Source organism: Elephantulus edwardii, unplaced genomic scaffold, assembly GCF_000299155.1.
Source record: "Elephantulus edwardii isolate Elephantulus edwardi_28Jun2011 unplaced genomic scaffold, EleEdw1.0 scaffold00024, whole genome shotgun sequence".
NCBI classification, from domain to species: domain Eukaryota; kingdom Metazoa; phylum Chordata; class Mammalia; order Macroscelidea; family Macroscelididae; genus Elephantulus; species Elephantulus edwardii.
In genome coordinates, this window is record NW_006399774.1 from 14,132,834 (window position 1) to 14,149,481 (window position 16,648).

Below are 16,648 nucleotides of genomic sequence, written 5' to 3' on the forward strand. Positions count from 1 at the left end.
GGCCCAGCCATTCTGAGGGATAAGGACACAGCCTCTTTCCCACTTGTGAGCTCAGCCCTTCCCCTGCATGTGGCCCCTACCCTGCTGGGTTGTTCTCGGCACTGGGAATGGTGGACCGTTTGTTCCTCGCTGTCCCTGTTTTAGGACCTGGCAGCCATCTAGTTAAATGAATTCTTTTCACATGTAAGATTTCAGTGTTAAAGGAAGAAATTAAAGGACTTTTGGGAGGTGAGAGGGATTCAAGGGAAGGCATGCAAATATTGTTTTAGGACCAAAAAGGTTTGTTTCTTAAAAATGAAACAAATAATGAAGTATCAGTGACGTGCAGATATGGCAGCCTTTGCAAGAAAAGAAGTTCTGATAAGGAAGGAAGAGAGGTATCATGGTGCCTGCTCGCTGGAAGACCATAAAAATGTTTAATGAAAGAGAAGTTTGAAGTCGAGAAAGAATTCAAGTGTGATCAGGAGGAGGAGTTATTTTTAGGCCACCAGTTGCTGTGACCTTGACTCATGGCATCCCAGTACAACAAACGTGCTCTGCAGAACTTCTAGTGGTGGACTGTTGTGGAGAAAGATGATCCGCTCTTTCCTCCAAGGTGCTTCTGGGTGACCTTGAACTACCAGCCTTTGAGTTAGCAGCAGACTGTTAATAGTTTGGACCACAGTGACATCAAATCCTAACCTGACTTAAGTTTTAAACCTTTTGTGAAAGCATTGCATCATATGCTCTTAGTAAGAAGAGATTCTTAAGAAGCAACAACAACAACAAAACCAGATATCCACTGGGGACCAGGGCTGGGTGGTTGTTCATTTTAAAGCATCCACGTGGCTGAACCAAAGGTACTTCTAGCTGGAGGCAACAGAGAAGGGAGTCTTCTGATGTCCTTTGCTCAAACTTGGGCCCCTTCTGCCCCACAGAGGTTTATCTGCGTGTGGACTCCCTCACCTGAGTGTGGGCCCCATGTTTTCTGTTTTACTTCAGTGTTCCTGTTCCCTTGTTTTCCTGCTGTGAGTCTTGTGTCTTCCACCCACCTAGGAAAAATTTACTTTCTTCAGAGTAAAGAAAGAACAACTTGCTTTCTATAGTCTTGGGGCTCTGGAGCAGACCATGGGCCCTACCTTGGGCTCTCCCTGCACCTGGCCTGTTTTTGTCCAGCTGTGGAATTAAGAAAGTGAGTTTTACATTTTTCTAAGTTCTAAACAGTGACAACGATAAGGCACCAGAGAGCCCCAGCGTCGCAGATATTTAACTGTGTGGCCCTTTATGGAGAAAGGCTGCTGACCTCCGGTCTAAACACTTCCTCTGGGTGGCCAGGTGCAGGTGAGGAAGTGCGGTCTGTGTTTTTCTCAAAGCAGTGCATTTCCATTTCTTTTAGAAGCTGATCGCAGCGTGAGAAATGTGTGCAGTTGGATTTAGGCACGGTTGGCAGCCGGGCTTCTAGTGATTCGGTTTTCGTTTTCTATTTATTGAGCGTCAGTTGTAGGCTAAACTGTGCGATGGTCATAAAATCCTAAACTGGCCTTTGCTTTCAGGGATCCCAGAGACTAGGGATGTGAGGGACATAGCCGTGTTCGTGTTCACGGTTTCAGCTTTCCTCTTCCTGCCTGGGGAGGGGTGGTGGAGTAGTGAGGGGGTGAAGAGCATATTGTCTGCTAACGGGGGGAGCCGCGATCCTCACTGCCAGCCCCTAATAAACCATGCTGCTTCCCCCCTCCTCTTAAGTGTGATTTCATTACACCTTACAGAGGGTGACTTCAGAAAACATAGTAAATGTTTTATGTCCTTGTCAGAGCACTCATCACCCCTTAAAGGGGGTGGGAGAAGGAACCTAAAATCTGGCTTAGTGCCCTTGGGGCCGTGGTTTGCCGCACTTTTACTGTCTCTCCGTTTCTTCTGTTTTGCTTTGTCGAATTCAGAGTGATTTGATGGCAGAGATCACAATCTCCCTGACCACTTGGGACAATGCCTGTTCGGTGGATTCTAGGAGGACTACTTTCTTTCTTTCGGTATTTTTTGTGGTTTTTTTTTTTTAATACACAATTATTTCTTTAAAACATCGTGAATATATGTGGCCTCTCATAGCACTTCTGGGAATGTAGAAAAATACAGAGCAGGCATGCCCACAGCCTTAGGGAGTTGAATAAGTAGGGTGAATATACCTTAGTCAGGAGCAGCACCGTGGCTGCAGGGTGAGATGCCTCAAGCCAACATGCCGCCCCGCATGGCAGCTAAGTTCCTCTGCTCTTTGGAGTCTGCGTGGCCCCACCACACAGAGTGAGAGAGGGGAGTTCTCCACCTCACACTTCCCCAGCAGCTACGCAGCAGTGTCTGGGGGGTGGGAAATGCAGTGAGGTGACACCTCTGCTCCCTCCTTGAGGAGGGAGACTGTGGCCCACTGCCCTGAGCTGGTGCTGCGAGCTGCCTCCCTGAGCCTGGGCCAGCACTGTGGCAGCTCTCCCACCCGCCCCTGCTGCCCCTGGCTGCCACCCACTGCTGCCTCTGCTCTCAGCCTCTACTTTAGCCAGTCGGACGGTAGCTGCTTTCCCTGTGTCCTGCCAGTCTGCCCAGTGCCCTCCTGCCCTCCTTCCCTGAAGTGGACTTGGAGCCCCTGAATTTCTGCGCTGTGGAATGACAAGCCTAGCGTCGTGGGCATATGGGACTCATGCGGTTGCTTTCTCCTGGGCTCTCGTCCCACTCAGCAGTCACACTTTCTTTTATTTGACTGCTGCACTGTGGGCTGGCCTGGCCGCTGACCTTTGCCCTCACTGGTTCTGGTGGCCTGAGCCCTTGGAGCCCGGGGCCCTGACCTCATTGTGGCTGAGTAAGAAAGTCTCCTTGGGTGAAGAGGACTGACTTTCAGGGAGTAATTGGGAAGCCTTCATGTGCCCTAGAGGTGCCTGGGACACTGGAGTCATTGCTGGCTTGCTGAGAAGTCTCTCAGCAGACTGGACAGGGAAGAGGTTAGCAGGTTAGCACATTCCTGTGGGTTCGGTACCCACTTTCTAACAAAAACCTGAGAGGGAAGCATGAGGCTGAACGGAGGCTGTGAGTAGCCCTGCCTGTGAACGTCTTTAGTCTGGAAGGCAGAATTTTAGGAAGTTGTTCCATGGAAAGTGATAAAACAAATTATGTTTAAATGAGTGCAGGGAAGAGAGCTTTTTAGGCTTTTCCATGGTAGAGCAGGATTGTAATCTTACCAGGGCAGTAGTGCTTTGGAAATAAAATTTGTGGCAGTGTTTCAAATAGAGCAAAGCAGCAGAGGCATCAGCAGGGTGGCAGGAGGCTGGCTCGCCCTCGGGCACTCGTCTGCCCTTGAACATTGTGCCTTGAGGCACAGCCAGAACATTGCACATAGAGGCTCCTGCCAACTGTGATGAGTGCCTAGCGTCCTTATTTCAAAAGGCCCGTATGTCATAGAGGTCTGAGAGTAGGTTCCTGAAGCGGCCTTGGTGAGGATGGACAAGGTCGCCCAGGTGCAGTGCGCTTCTGCTTTCTGGGACCACATTCAGGCAGCAGACGTTCAGTTCATCCCGTGTGGAGTGGTGAGGACACTGCCTGAAGGAGGGCTCAGTTATTGAAAGTCACAAGTAAACCAAGAGCAATGTCTCCCCTCCAAAAAAAGAGCAAAAAAAAAAAAAAACAATCAAAACCCCATTGCTGTGGAGGCTTGTGTGGTACCACTGTGACTGTGTGGAGTGAGGGAGCATGGTGAAAGGTGCGGCCAGAGGTGACAGGGCCCCATCCGAGGGCCGACAGTAAATAATGGAGAACTGACCTGTATCAGGAAACCAGTGTGGCCACCCGGAACGAGGGGGCGTGATAGATCAGGCCCGTTCAAGGGGTGACAGTAAAAAAACGGAGACCCCAGAGCTGACCTGTGTGGTTATGTGGAGTGAGGAGGCGTGGTAAGAGATGGGCTGGAGCTCAGGGGGCCCTGTCCAGGGGACCTTAGTAAATAGCAGTGTCAGCAGATAACACTTCCATTAACTTGCCAGGAACTTTTAGGAGGGCTTCACGCATGAACTCCCTCCTTCCTTACAGCCCCAGTCCTTTGGAAGCAATAACTATTATTCTCATTTGACACCTGGGATGATTGGGCCACAGAGAGGTTGAATTTGCTCACGGTCCCACAAGTAACCATGAAGCGTTGAGAGTCTCTGTGTTCCTGGTTCTGTGCTTGCACCCACGGCTCCACTGGGGTTGCCTGTACACGTCTAGGGCTTGGTGTCGAGAGCTCAGGGAAGAGAGAAGGTAATGCGTCCTTGACTGTTAGGTACAGCCATGGCTGTGGAGGAAATCACCAAGGAAGTGAGCACAGACAGGAATGAGGTCTGCCTAGACTCCGCTGGAAGAACGATGGAGGAGGTAGTGACATTCACGGTTAGGGTGCTGGCCTGCAAACTGAACAGCTGCGGGTTCCAGCCCATCTGATGTGCTCCAGAAGAAGGGCTTGGTGGCTGGCTTTCAAAAAATCAGTCCTTGGGGTCACCACGTTTGGAAGAAAGATGAGAGACACGTCTAGAAACAGAGGTAGAGGCAAGTAAGGGGCATAAAGAAAGATCCATGCAACCAGGGAACAAAATACAGACATGATGAAAGAAATCAAGTTGACTGATACCATGAGCTGGGGCTTGACCACAGGGTGCCTGTTGGTGGTCTGAGAGGAGGGCTTTCGGGCCAGAGGTGACGTGACTGCATTCAGGACAGGCCTGGGGGTGCTGAGGGAGAGGAGGCAGGGAGTGTGGGCATTTTTTCAAGGGCAGATCCGACAGCTGCTGATGGGACCATTAAGAGCTGGGATGCAAACGAGCAGAGCTACTTTTGACACTCACCTTGGACGAGTGAGATGGGATTCCAAGACAGCATGGAGTTGCTTTGGTTTCTTGTGTTGATGAAGGGCATCATCTGAGGGAGTGGAGGCCAGCCCCCACTCCGCTGTCCCCTTGTCGCGAGCGGACGCGCACTGGCCACTCACTCGGTCTCCTCTCCTGCAGGTGCCCTGCTACGCGTTTGATGGTGAGTTAAAGAAGCATGACTTGAATCCACTGATCAAGAGTAGCGGTGGCTACCTGGTGGACGACTCCGACCCGGACACCTCTCTCTTCATCAACGTCTGCAGAGACATAGGTCTGTGGCTGGGAGCGTGGGAGGTCAGGGCCCTTCCTTTCCTCAGCCTACTTCCCCTTCCTCTTCCTCAGTCCCCCAGACCGCTGATTAGGTCTGTCTAGGAGGTGTTTGCCCAAGGCATAGTCCCTGTGCCTTTGACCTTCACAAAGTTTGAAAAAGTAAAAAAAAACAAACAAAAAAAACCCAACCACAAACAAACCAACCCCGGTCCCTCACAAGTCACACACACTGTACATGGCTGGGTCGTGTACGTGAGAATAGTCATTTTGTGAGAATAGTCATTTTACAGTTGAGCTCTGTGTGTTTAAAAAAAATGATAGCATTATATACCATCTTGTTCGGGTATTCTTGCTAAACAGTTTACACGAGAAATATGCCATGCACAGCTTGCCAGAAGTGACCAGTGAGGAGTTTACATTTTTTTGTGTTGGGCCAGTAAAGCCTTCTTCAGAGAAGTGGACTTTAATGTTCTCTGGCGATAACACAGAGGAAGATTAGTTTTTGTCTTGGGTGGGTCTCCAGCTCTGGGTTTGAAGAAGGCTGTAGATTAGAGAATTTTGAGCTCCTTTGCTCTTCTGGTTAGGAGAAGAGATTTTGATTTCTGTCCCTTTACCATTTTCCAGACGCTAAACTCCCTGCGTATTCTGGATACCACACACTGTCCCAGTCAACTAGCGATTTGACTTGACTCCCAGCAGCTTTGACTCCCTCTGAAGGGTGCCCCAAGTTGGTGACCAGCTCTCTCCCTTGGCAGGAAACTACCTTGAGCCTCAAACCAAGTTTGAAAGGGACCCTGTAACCCTCACGAATGGATTTAGGGTTTCTGCTGTGTGCTTAACTCCTCGCACACTAGCTGGCACGCCTCACTAGCTGACACATGTTTTGCCTTAAATAAATCCCTCGGCCTGTCTAGCTTGGGGCCCCTTTGAGGGCACGTAGCCGACCGCATAGCAAATACTATATGTGGAGCAGAACAGCCCAGTAAGTGAAATTTCATCCTCCCTCCCTATATTTGGATGGCTTGAGAGTTAAAGTTCGCCTTCCCACTTGTGAGCTGGTGACTTCTCACAGAAAACTATGCTAACCCTCCCGCTTGATTGATGAGGCAATTAAAGCAGAAAGACAGCTGCTGCTGCTAGTCACCCATTCGTGGGAGAAGTCTTTCTGTGAACCCTTGCTGTGGGCTGAGGACAGAAAATTGCATTTTCTTGCCCTTCACAGGCCAGATGCACCATGTTCCCTCCATATACAAATTCAAGTTTGTGGCAGCTGTGCGTCAGACACGTCCGTTGGCGCCACTTCCCTGACAGTGTGGGCTCGTTTGGTGGCTCTGTGTCCCATTGGGGTCCCTCTAGCAGCTTTTCAGGCTTTTCATCACACTGTTCCACACTTAACACACCAAAGTATATTGTCAGTGTGATTTTTTTGTCCACCCTGGGAAACCAGACAGTCCCTGCTCTCTTGTGAGACTCAAAGGGACCCCCACAGTGTCCCCGAGCCAGGCCTGTGCTCACTGAGGCCGGTCTTGCATGAGCAGCATGGACTTTCCCGTGGAGCCTCTGGTCCAGCGGCTGAAAGACCACAAGAGACTCTACTACTCCTGACAGTGTGGAGGGTGTCAGGCCTGAGCGCCACTGAGATAGGCAGCCCTGGGGAGTGGGAATCGAGGCTGGGAATTGATGTTTCTGCTGCTGGGAATGTCACGCTCACCACAGTTAGTATGTGCTTGTTTATAGTTCTCCGGGCTCCTGTGAGATAGCTGACTGGCAGTTGGAGAGATGTGGCATTAGAATGAAGTTAGGCAGGAAGTGGTGGGTCTGGGATTTGAACATAAAACTGTCTGAATTCTTTCCACTAATCTCCTAATCTCTCCACCATCTCCAGGGTCCCTGCCTTTTCTGCTCTGTTTATAGCTCGGAAGGGGAGAATGCTAGTGTTAGTCTGTCTCTAGAAGGTGGGGTGCATTCCTTAACTATAAATACCATGATAGTCACTATTTGCTGGGCATGTACGACGTGCCAGCTGCCCGGTGACACTTCACATGCTTCCCCACCTCCCCCAGCTTCCCAGCAGCCCTGCACGATGGGGGCTGGGGCCGTGGCTGTCACCTCACAGATGAGAAAAACCATGTGCAGACCAGCCCAGGGCTTCAGAATGGGGGCTCAGCCTTGTTCTTTCTTTATTTCCAGACCTCTACCTCATGTTGCTTGTAGAAACTTAAAAAGTTCTGGAGTTATCTAGAAGGGACCCTGGCCCGGAGGGTAGCTGTGCTGCCGGGGACTGAACCCGGGTCTGACCGTGAATGCTTTTCCTTTCTGACAGACTCCCTGCGCGACTCCAGCCTTCAGTTGCGCGCCTGCCCCTCTGGCACGGCCGCCTGCCTGGTGAAAGGTGACCAGGTGTTCGATGTTGGCCGCCCAAAGGACGGGCTGAAGCTCTTGGGCAAGGACAGGTCAGTATGTTGCCTCCAGCACTTCCACGCCCATGCTCCTGGGCAGGGACCAGCTCGCCAGGACACTGCAGACAACATCCCTGTAGCGACAAAGTTAGCACCTTACGTGTCTCAGAGGTGCCGAGCTGGGGCCGATTTTCTGATCACTCGCTTGCCTCTTGTAGAAGTCCTCAGGTGTTCCCTGTCAGGGTCCAGGACACGCTTCATGTGTCCTCGGGCCTCGTGGCTGTGAAAACTGTGTCTGTAAAGCCACCAGTGTAACAGAAGCTGAATTAGCAATGGGCTGCTGGGGAGCAGGGAGCACTGGGGGCTTAATTGTAAGGAAACGTGTTGCCAGTGCAAAGGTATGTGGTTTGAATCTACCAGTGGAAAATGGACAGGTTCCTCCCATGTGATTACTGCCTCTGAAAGCCAGCTGGAGGGTCAGTTAGGAGTCTGTTCTGATTTGACAGTCCACAACAACAACCTGGGGAAATGGGATTCTCATCAACTGGTCCACGACACATAACTTTGCTTCACACGCCTTTCTCTGTAAAGACATGTTAGGAGGAGGGACAGTCCCTGAGGGAGGATATCGGTCTAGATAAAGTAGTGAAAAAGAGGAGAACCCTTGACGTGACGACGGGGTGCAGTGGTTCGAACCAGGAGCTCCCACACGGCAGAACTGAGACAGCCAAAGCGTTGTAGCCAGAGTGAGGAAGGTAGGAAGGTGGGGACCAGGCAGGGCTGTCCTACTGTCCGTGGGGCCACTCAGAGCTGGAACGGACTCGCACCTCACAGCAGCTGCTGGAGGACACCTTGTTTAATACGTGTACTAGATGGATGAGCATTGACCACGCGGCCGGCTGGCGGCACCCGGACGTGGGCCTGAGGAGGCTGAGCCAACACAGTCGGTCTGTCTCCCAGGCTCGTACTGCAGAGCAGCAGACAACACTCAGCATTGTACTTGGAGCGCTTGAAACACAGGCAGTCACTACCACCAGGCATGAACTGTGAAAAACGTTGCCCTACACAGGCTGCAGAAAGGACCCTTGTTTCCGCAGGAGAGCTGACAGCAGACGGCGGGCGTCGCCCGGTCTGAACTCAGCTGGGAATGTGCATGGAGGTGACTCACGCTTTGTGTGACTTCGCACGTGCCCGGGAAAGACCACAGCGGCAGAGCAGCTATTCATCTGGGGGTCACAAATTAATGTCAGGGAGTAGGTGCATTCACAAGTGTGAAACCCACCGGTAACGAGTGGCGGCCGCGCGCGCGCGTGTGGGCACAGGCGCCCTTTGTTTGCTGGGCGCTTTGCTTTATTGCATTTTTCATAAATTGGCGGTCTGTGCCAAGCCCGCGTTCAGGTCTGTCGGTGCCGTTTTCCCAACAGCCCCTGCTCACTCTGTGTGCCGGGTAGGGTCATTCTCACATGACTCAGACTCTATTTTTTATAATGCTCGTGCACATTTAAAAAACAACTGTGTGGTGTGCACACAGTCTCTGCAATGGGAAACCCAAGAAATGTCTCACTCCCTTTACTGTGCTGTTCTCTTTATTGTGGCGATCTGGGGCCAAGCCGTCAGTGTTTCTGAGATGTGCCTGGGTGGGTGTAAATGGGGTGTGTGTGGATGTAGAGGTTGTTACTATGTACTGTTGAGTCAGAACTGACTCATAGCTGACCCTTCCCAGGTTCCCAAGGCAGTAGGTGCCATAGGAGGAAGTTTTCCACCCCCCCCCACCCCCGCTCAGAGTAGCTGGTGGATTTGAATTAGGTACCTTTAGGCTGGTGGTGCAACTGCTTGTCACTAAAGCCACCAGATTGATGTAGCGAAATGCTATGAAATAACACCTTGGGGAACATTCTGGTGCTTTCCATGCCATTCCATGGCTGCCACCTAGTTAGTTTTGTGTCCGTAGCTGTTGGTTCTTGGAAGGCCACTGAGCGAAGACAAGAGGCAGAGGAGTAGTTTGCAAGCCTTCTTCCCAGGAGCTGAGCTTCCCGACAGGACCACTGTACTTTGTCTCAGCAAGAAAGTGCGTCTTCTCCCGGCATCACTCTGACCGTGCCCGGAGCATACATGAAGGCATTTGATTCCCCCACCCCAGGGTCTCTGGGACAAGCCTTGCAGCTTGCTCCAGATGAGAATTAACAGGGTATCAGCATGGTGGCTAGTTAAGAGATGGCATTGACGACCACATCTGAGCATAACATAATGTTAGGAATGTTTGCATGATTTCTGAGTATCCTAAGTGACAGAGTGGGTAGTCTGATCTGTTGTTTGTCGGGTCACTCCCGAGTCGTAGTCAACTCAAAGGCAACTAACAACACCAGGCCCAGGAGGATTTGAGGGAACTTGACACTTTGCAGAGTCCCCGAGGGGCACAGGGAATGAATTTGGCTGCTAGTAGAAAGATTTGCAGTTTGAGTTCACTCAGAGGCACCTCAGAAGGAAGATTTGGAATGTGCTTCTGAAGGATCAGCCACTGAAAACCCTGTGAGCCCAGTGCTAACATGATGCACACAAGGGGTCCCTGGAACTCAGGGTCGACTGGATAGCAGCTGGGGGGCTTGTGGAACATCTGGGACACTGGGCATAAACCTGGAGTTTCGGGGTGAAGGTGAGCCACTCTGTCCACTTTTCCCCTGCCTCTCTGTGTTGGGGCAGCAGCCGTGTCGCCTGCCAAGCCCCACAAGTCACCCTTTTGAGCAAGTCCCTCCACCCGCTGCCACAGCCACGGTGGCCTCTGCTCTGACCGGACATGAGCGAGCCAAGCTCTCGGCTCTCAGGATTGAGTGTCCCCTGAGGAGACGCTGGCGTGGCGCTGCCTTCTGGGCCAGGAGCGTGCTGGGCCGGACTGCTGTCTCTGCTAGGTTTATTTTGTTTTATTAGATCATTTACCTTATTTTTTTTTTTTTCATTTTAACTCAAAATAGCTATTTTGGAATAGCTATTTGAAATTTGTGTCTTGGCTTTTAATTTTTTTAAAATGAAAACACTTAAGTCATGCAACACTCATGAGTATTTACTTTGAAATTTTTTTTTCTAAATGGAAGCATGCCATTTTATACTGTGCCTTCATATGTGGCACCCACTCACATATATCCACACAAATTCATTTTTTAAAAATTTTTTTTCCACACAAATTCTTGTCTCCACTAGAAGTACATTTGTATATACGCGCGTGCGTGTGTGTGTGTGTGTGTGTGTGTGTGTGTGTGTGTAGATACATATACACATATTTAAAGGACGGAAATGCCAGTGGCCAGGAGCTGGGACTGCCAACCCCAAAGCCAGCAGTTTGAATGCACCAGCACTCCTGGGGAGGAGGAGAGGGTGGTCCATTCTGTCAGGATTTACAGCCTCATGAACATAAAAGAGGGTCGTCATGAGTTGGTCTTACATACATTTAACGTTTTATGGTTCTTTAAGTGAAGAAGTTAGTTTGTCCAGCTAATACTTGGAACACACATTGTTCTGTGAAGTTAGCAGACTTTTCTTACTTTTCTCTGTTTACCCTTTCCTCTCCTCCCCACGGTTAAATGTGCTGACTGTTTAGGGCAGCAAATATCTTTGGATGGAATGTGTACTTTTGACAGAGTCTGTCTTTCTTTTCTTTTTTTTTTTCCCCTCACCTGTTTTTCATCCAGGCTGGTCCTGACTTATGTGAAGGAAGGGACAACCAAACCCGATTTCTGTGACGGTCACAGCCCAGCAGTGACCATTACTTTTGTGTGCCCATCAGAGCGGAGAGAGGTGAGTGCCCTTTCTGAGAGAAAATCCAGGACTTTAGGGGAGACCCCCCCCCCAGGAGAAAGCCCGCTGAAAGTGCAAGCTTATTGGGGCGGGAGCCTTGGGTTTCACTCTTTACTCAGGGGCAGGAGCCCTCCCCCTCCCAGAGCAGTGCAGGTTGGGGTGTTGTGACAATTGTCAGAGGCTCTCAGACAAGGTTTTAAGTTCTGCTAGTTTGTTGATTTTAATGACTTGTGAAGACCCATCAGTATAACCTGAACCTGGTGGTTGCCTGGCTGCAAGTACAGTCCGAGGGCTCGGAAGCCTCCTGGATGAGGCAGCCTCACGGATGCGGCACCCCAGTGTTCAGAGGCGCAGTCAGGAACGAGCAGTGCAGATGTTTTGCAGACGTGGCAGAAAGCCTGGCGGCGGCTGCAGCTCAGGGGACGCCGGTGCGGGAGAATTATGGCCGGAAGGGGGCTTTCTGCATTCTTCCTGGAGCTCTGGGCCCCCCTTCCTGGCTGGCCCCTTCCCGCCGACCGGCCCTCCCTCACTCCCGGGGAGATTTATGGCTGCTGTTCCACGGCTGTGTGATAAATGTCCCGTCTGTTGTAACCTCCATGAGGGGCACCGCGCGGTCCTGGCCCTTTGTCTCAGCGCCCGACTCTGTCCGCACATACCAGTCTGCTGTTGACGTGTTTTCCTTTTAATGGGCCCTGGGCTGTGGCCTAGAAAGCAGGCATTCTCCTGGGAGGAAGGGCTAGGTTTCCCTTTTATTTCTGCTGCCTTGTTAGAGAACGCAGCGGGGTGAGCGAAGTCCCCGGCCAGACCCCCACCCGCCTTCTCCCCCCAGCAAGTGTGCAGTCTGCTGGGTCTGCACGCTGGCAGTTGGCCTGCATCGGGTGGGGAGCTGTGGGGGTGAGAGTCTGGTCACGGCTCAGTGTCTCCCCACTTCTGAGCCTGCAGTCACACCTCATGCCCCGTGTCAGCTCCTATAAGGGCCTTGACCATTGGTTCAAGCCGGTTCTGTGCATGAATGGTGGACTGCTTGTTGAGATGTCTCGTATCTGACCCTAGATTTGACTCCTGGTCCAATATTCTTGGAGTGGTGTGGTCTCCAGTGTCCCCCCACCCCCAGTCCATATTCAGTAAGAGACTGTTGAGGGCACTGGGGTTCCCTGCTGCGTCTGCTCTCCTGTGTGGGGTGGGCCACATTGACCATGAGTGCAAGAGGCCAGTTTACTCCTCAGTGGAGTCAAGGTTCCATTTCCAGCCGAGCTGTCCACTGGGTAGAGCCTCTGTTTGATGTCCTGGGCCATCTTAACACTTGAAAGGTTTATTTAAATGCAGCGAGTCCCCCCACCCCCCGACTTACAACATAATTTGAGTTACAACACACCACACTCAATAACCATGCTTCTTTGAACCTTCGCGTTAGTTAGACATATTCCACACAGTGTTAAAATAGATCTGTACTTCTGTGTAATCTTTCCCACCCCCAAAGACAAGTAAAATTTGGATTTATAAAGCTACTCATAATAAAAGGCAATAATAATGAAAACCCTCAAGTAAGTGGAAGCATTTGGCTCGCACACGAGAACCCAAGTGTGGCGGAGGCGTAGGTACAGAGCCCGCAGCGAGTCGGGGTCTACCTGTGTTTACGTTGGCGGCCGAGTGCTTTTAGGAGCTGCTATTTTACTGACCATTCATCTTGTCACACGGATCTAAATAAAAACGCTTTATGTACTGTACAAATTCATCTGTTCCTGTACAGTCGGGCAGTTATGCATGTGTTCGCAGAGCCGTACAGCCCTCCCCACAGTCAACTTGGGAACATTTTTGTCCCCCCTCACCCCCCGCCCCAGACCCGGGGCCCCGTTGCAGTTGCTCCCTGTTCCCACCAGGCCCTGGAGACCGTAGCCTCCTTCCTGTCTCCCTGGATTTGCCTCCTCTGGACGTTCCGTGTAAATGGAATCGCTCAGCAGATGGTCCTCGGTCTGGCTTCTGTCACCACACGCTCTGCTCTGAATCACTGTGTCAGATTGATCCGAGCGAGGGCTTAGGAGCCTGGATTCCGAGCCTCACAGAGCAGGGTTGGATTTAACGTTCGGGGGCTCTGTGTGAAAGCCCTGCACGGAGCCCTGTGCCTGGCACGTCCAGGACCCAGCCCCCAGAGGTGTACACAGGGAACATGCTTGATGCGAACCAGAAAACATTGGAGGTTCCAGGCCTCCCAGAGGTTCTTCTAAATGGCTTTGGGACTCTTGCTTCTCAGACATTAGTTGTTGAGAACCTCCACGACACACAGTCCATTAGAGGCCCAGGGGCTCCTGGTACTGATGGTTGAGGGGTGGTGACCTCTCTACATCGACGGTCCACTCTGCGGACGAGCAGAGGGTTATACACACAGGGCTCGACGAACAGAGTGGCACATTGGCCCAGGATTTGTGGGCAGTGGTGCCCAGACCTCTCCGAGGAACAGAAGCAGATGAGGGAGGCCCAGGGCCCTTTAACAGCTCTGTGAGAGAGTCTAGGACCATCTCCCCAGACTCACATGTGGGATATTCCCCCTGATCTTGGATCAGCACCTCCGACTTCAAGCCTTATGGTACATCCTTTCTGTCACCACTGGCCTGCTTGCCAAGGTGGTGGTGGTGGTCCCAACAGGCGGGCTTTGAGATGAGCGCTCAGGCGTCACTGAAGCCCTGAAAGGCTGGCGTGGGCTGTGCCTGAGAGACCACCCAAAGATCAGGTTGTCCCAACTCACAGAGTCCAAATGCATCTGGGGCAATCATGGTTCGAAGAAGGACCACAAAGTGTAAGGTGCCAGCAGCCTGGGCTTTGCAGGGGCCCAGCAAGTCTGTCTTTAAGCTGTGTACTTCCCCAAAGCCTATCTTGGGCCTGATTGTCCCCGACAGGGCACCATCCCTAAGCTCACCGCCAAATCCAACTGCCGCTACGAAGTGGAGTGGATCACGGAGTATGCCTGCCACCGCGACTACCTGGAAAGCAGGACCTGTGTTCTCAACAGTGAGCAGCACGACATCTCGGTCGACCTGACGCCCCTCTCACAGAACCTATGTGAGTGGCCAGTGGCTGCACCCCAGAGCAGGAGAGGGACCCGCGGGCTCAGGTCGGAGAGAGGGACGGGCGTGGGAACTGGGACTGAGGCTCGAGGGGAGTGCGGGGGCCTTCTGACTCTGTCCTCTTCTCCTTCAGCGTCCTCCTCCCCGTACTACAGCTCAGATGGGAAGGAATACGTCTTTTACTTGGATATCTGCGGCATGGTGGAGCCCCACGTCTGCAATCAGAGGGGAGCTGCCATTTGCCAAGTGAAGAAGGCCGACTCCACCCTGGTCAAAGTGGCCGGGAGAGACCAGAACCAGACCCTTCGGTGTGTGCACGGCCTCCTGCCTGTGTCCGTCCCATTCTGCCTTACTGTCTGCAGAGCCCCACGTGGGCTCTGGCCGTTTGTCACCCGGCTGGTGACAGTGAGACTTGCTCTCTGGCTTGTATGCAGGGCAGGGTGCTTCTGTCCCAGTGATCTGCTGAGAGATCTCGGGCGGGCGGGACACCGAGTGCTAACAAGGAGATGTCATTCATTAAGAGGAGAGACAGCTTTGATCCTTCTAGAGTGACCTCTTGAGGGAACTTTCCCGTTTTCTTCCCTGCGTGTTTAAGATTCCCAGTCGCCTTTAGCATTCCACACAGCATTTTTTGTTTTTGTTTTAAATTGTTGATATTTCTTTTTTTCTTAAACTTTTATTTTAATTGTGATTTTAGTGAATGTGTACAGGTCAGTTAGATTTCCCCTCGTTCATTGTTGCACATTTTACCCCCTCCCTCCTTTCTCCCTCAGTCAGTTCACTTTTTTTAAATACAATATTCATTCACTGTTTTACAGTCTCCTACCTCTCCCTCCTCCAGTCCTCTTTGCAATGATGTACCTCTTACTCTGGGCTGTTGTCGTATGTGTAATGCCTTATCATATATTCATTGTAGACAGTTCTTTCATCTATTCGAATGCAGCGGTCACAGTTTTTAAACCACAGAAGAAAGGGTGTCGAGCACCACCCTGGCACCCTCGGGTGGGCCTGCAGCTCACATGGGCAGCCCCAGGTGGGGCTGGTGCTCAGGGTGTCACGGGTGTCCTGAGTGTTATTTATTTTGTCCCGAGCCCTGAGGGTCTATTCCCGCTCACAGCAGAACCTCTGCCTTGTGCCTCTGAAGGCTTTCAGCGTGCAGACGACAAGCCCCTGCGTGTGGAACTCTTTTCCTCTAACCCTCTCTTTCCAGCTGGCCAGCCGGCTGGCTCGTTTATGTCACTGGTGATTTGGTGGTGGTATGCAGAAGGCTTTTTTTTTTTTAATTTTTGCTTTTCTTCCTTGGTTCTAACAAATATTTACAGTTGTGTGTGTTCCCCCGACCTAGCTACTCAGATGCAGACCTCACCTTGATCTATTTTGGGGGAGATGAGTGCAGCTCCGGCTTTCAGCGCATGACTGTCATCAACTTTGAATGCAACCAGACGGCAGGTGAGCGCGAGGGGGCTTCCAGGGCCCCTTGACTGGGGGCAGGGCAGAGAGGGCTGTGGAAGGTGGGGGATGTGCGTGCTGTGAGTGTAGTGTATGTAGGGGTGATATGTGTGATGGTTGTGTGAGTGGGTTGTAGGAGGTGAGGGATGTGGTGTGTAAAAGGGTGGTGTTTGTAGGGTAGTGTGTGTGAGGAGAGTGCAGGGTGATGTGGGAGGTGAGAGACGTGTGTGTAGGGGTGAAGTGTGGGAGTGGGGGGTGTGTGGTGTGGAGGGTGATGTGGGAGGTGAGGGATGTGGTGTGTAAGGGTTTAGATGTGAGGTGGTTATGTGGGAGTGGAGGGTGTGAGGGGTGTGTGAGGGGTGAGCAGGGTGATGGGGGAGGTGACGGATGGTGTATAATTAGATGTGAGGTGGTTATGTGGGAGTGGGGGGTGTGAGGGGTGTGCAGGGTGATGGTGAGGTGAGGGATGCGGTGTGTAATTAGCTGTGAGGTGGTTATGTGGGAGGGGGTGAGGGTGTTTGGTGTAGAGGGTGCTGAGGGAGGTAGATGTGTGTACTGAGGTGTGAGGTGCATGGTGGTATGTGTATGGGGCGGGCCGTGTCTCTGCTGGATAATGGGGTACGAGTGGAGGCTGGTGTGGGCCCTGGGGGCTGTGTGTGTAGTGTAGTGTTCTGTACAAGTTGGTGGGGTGTGGGTGGTGTCCGTACGGTGTATGTGACTTGTGTCTGCAGTGTGTTGAGGGGGGGTGTGTGTATGAGGGCTGTGTGTTCTTTGAAATGGCACATTGGACGGAGCCGTTTCTTGGAGCAGTCTGGTGCGTGTG

At 51.8% G+C, this 16,648-nt stretch overlaps 1 protein-coding gene across 1 annotated transcript in view; it reads left to right on the forward strand.

The window, feature by feature from the left end:
- IGF2R (insulin-like growth factor 2 receptor) overlaps positions 1–16,648 on the forward strand; it is a 105,513-nt gene that overhangs the window by 44,336 nt on the left and 44,529 nt on the right. Inside the window, exons 5-10 of the mRNA XM_006882819.1 lie at positions 4,995–5,127; positions 7,450–7,579; positions 11,209–11,314; positions 14,209–14,371; positions 14,510–14,684; positions 15,722–15,825. Of these exons, the coding sequence (XP_006882881.1) occupies positions 4,995–5,127; positions 7,450–7,579; positions 11,209–11,314; positions 14,209–14,371; positions 14,510–14,684; positions 15,722–15,825 (811 nt within the window). The remainder of the gene's footprint in view (positions 1–4,994; positions 5,128–7,449; positions 7,580–11,208; positions 11,315–14,208; positions 14,372–14,509; positions 14,685–15,721; positions 15,826–16,648) is intronic.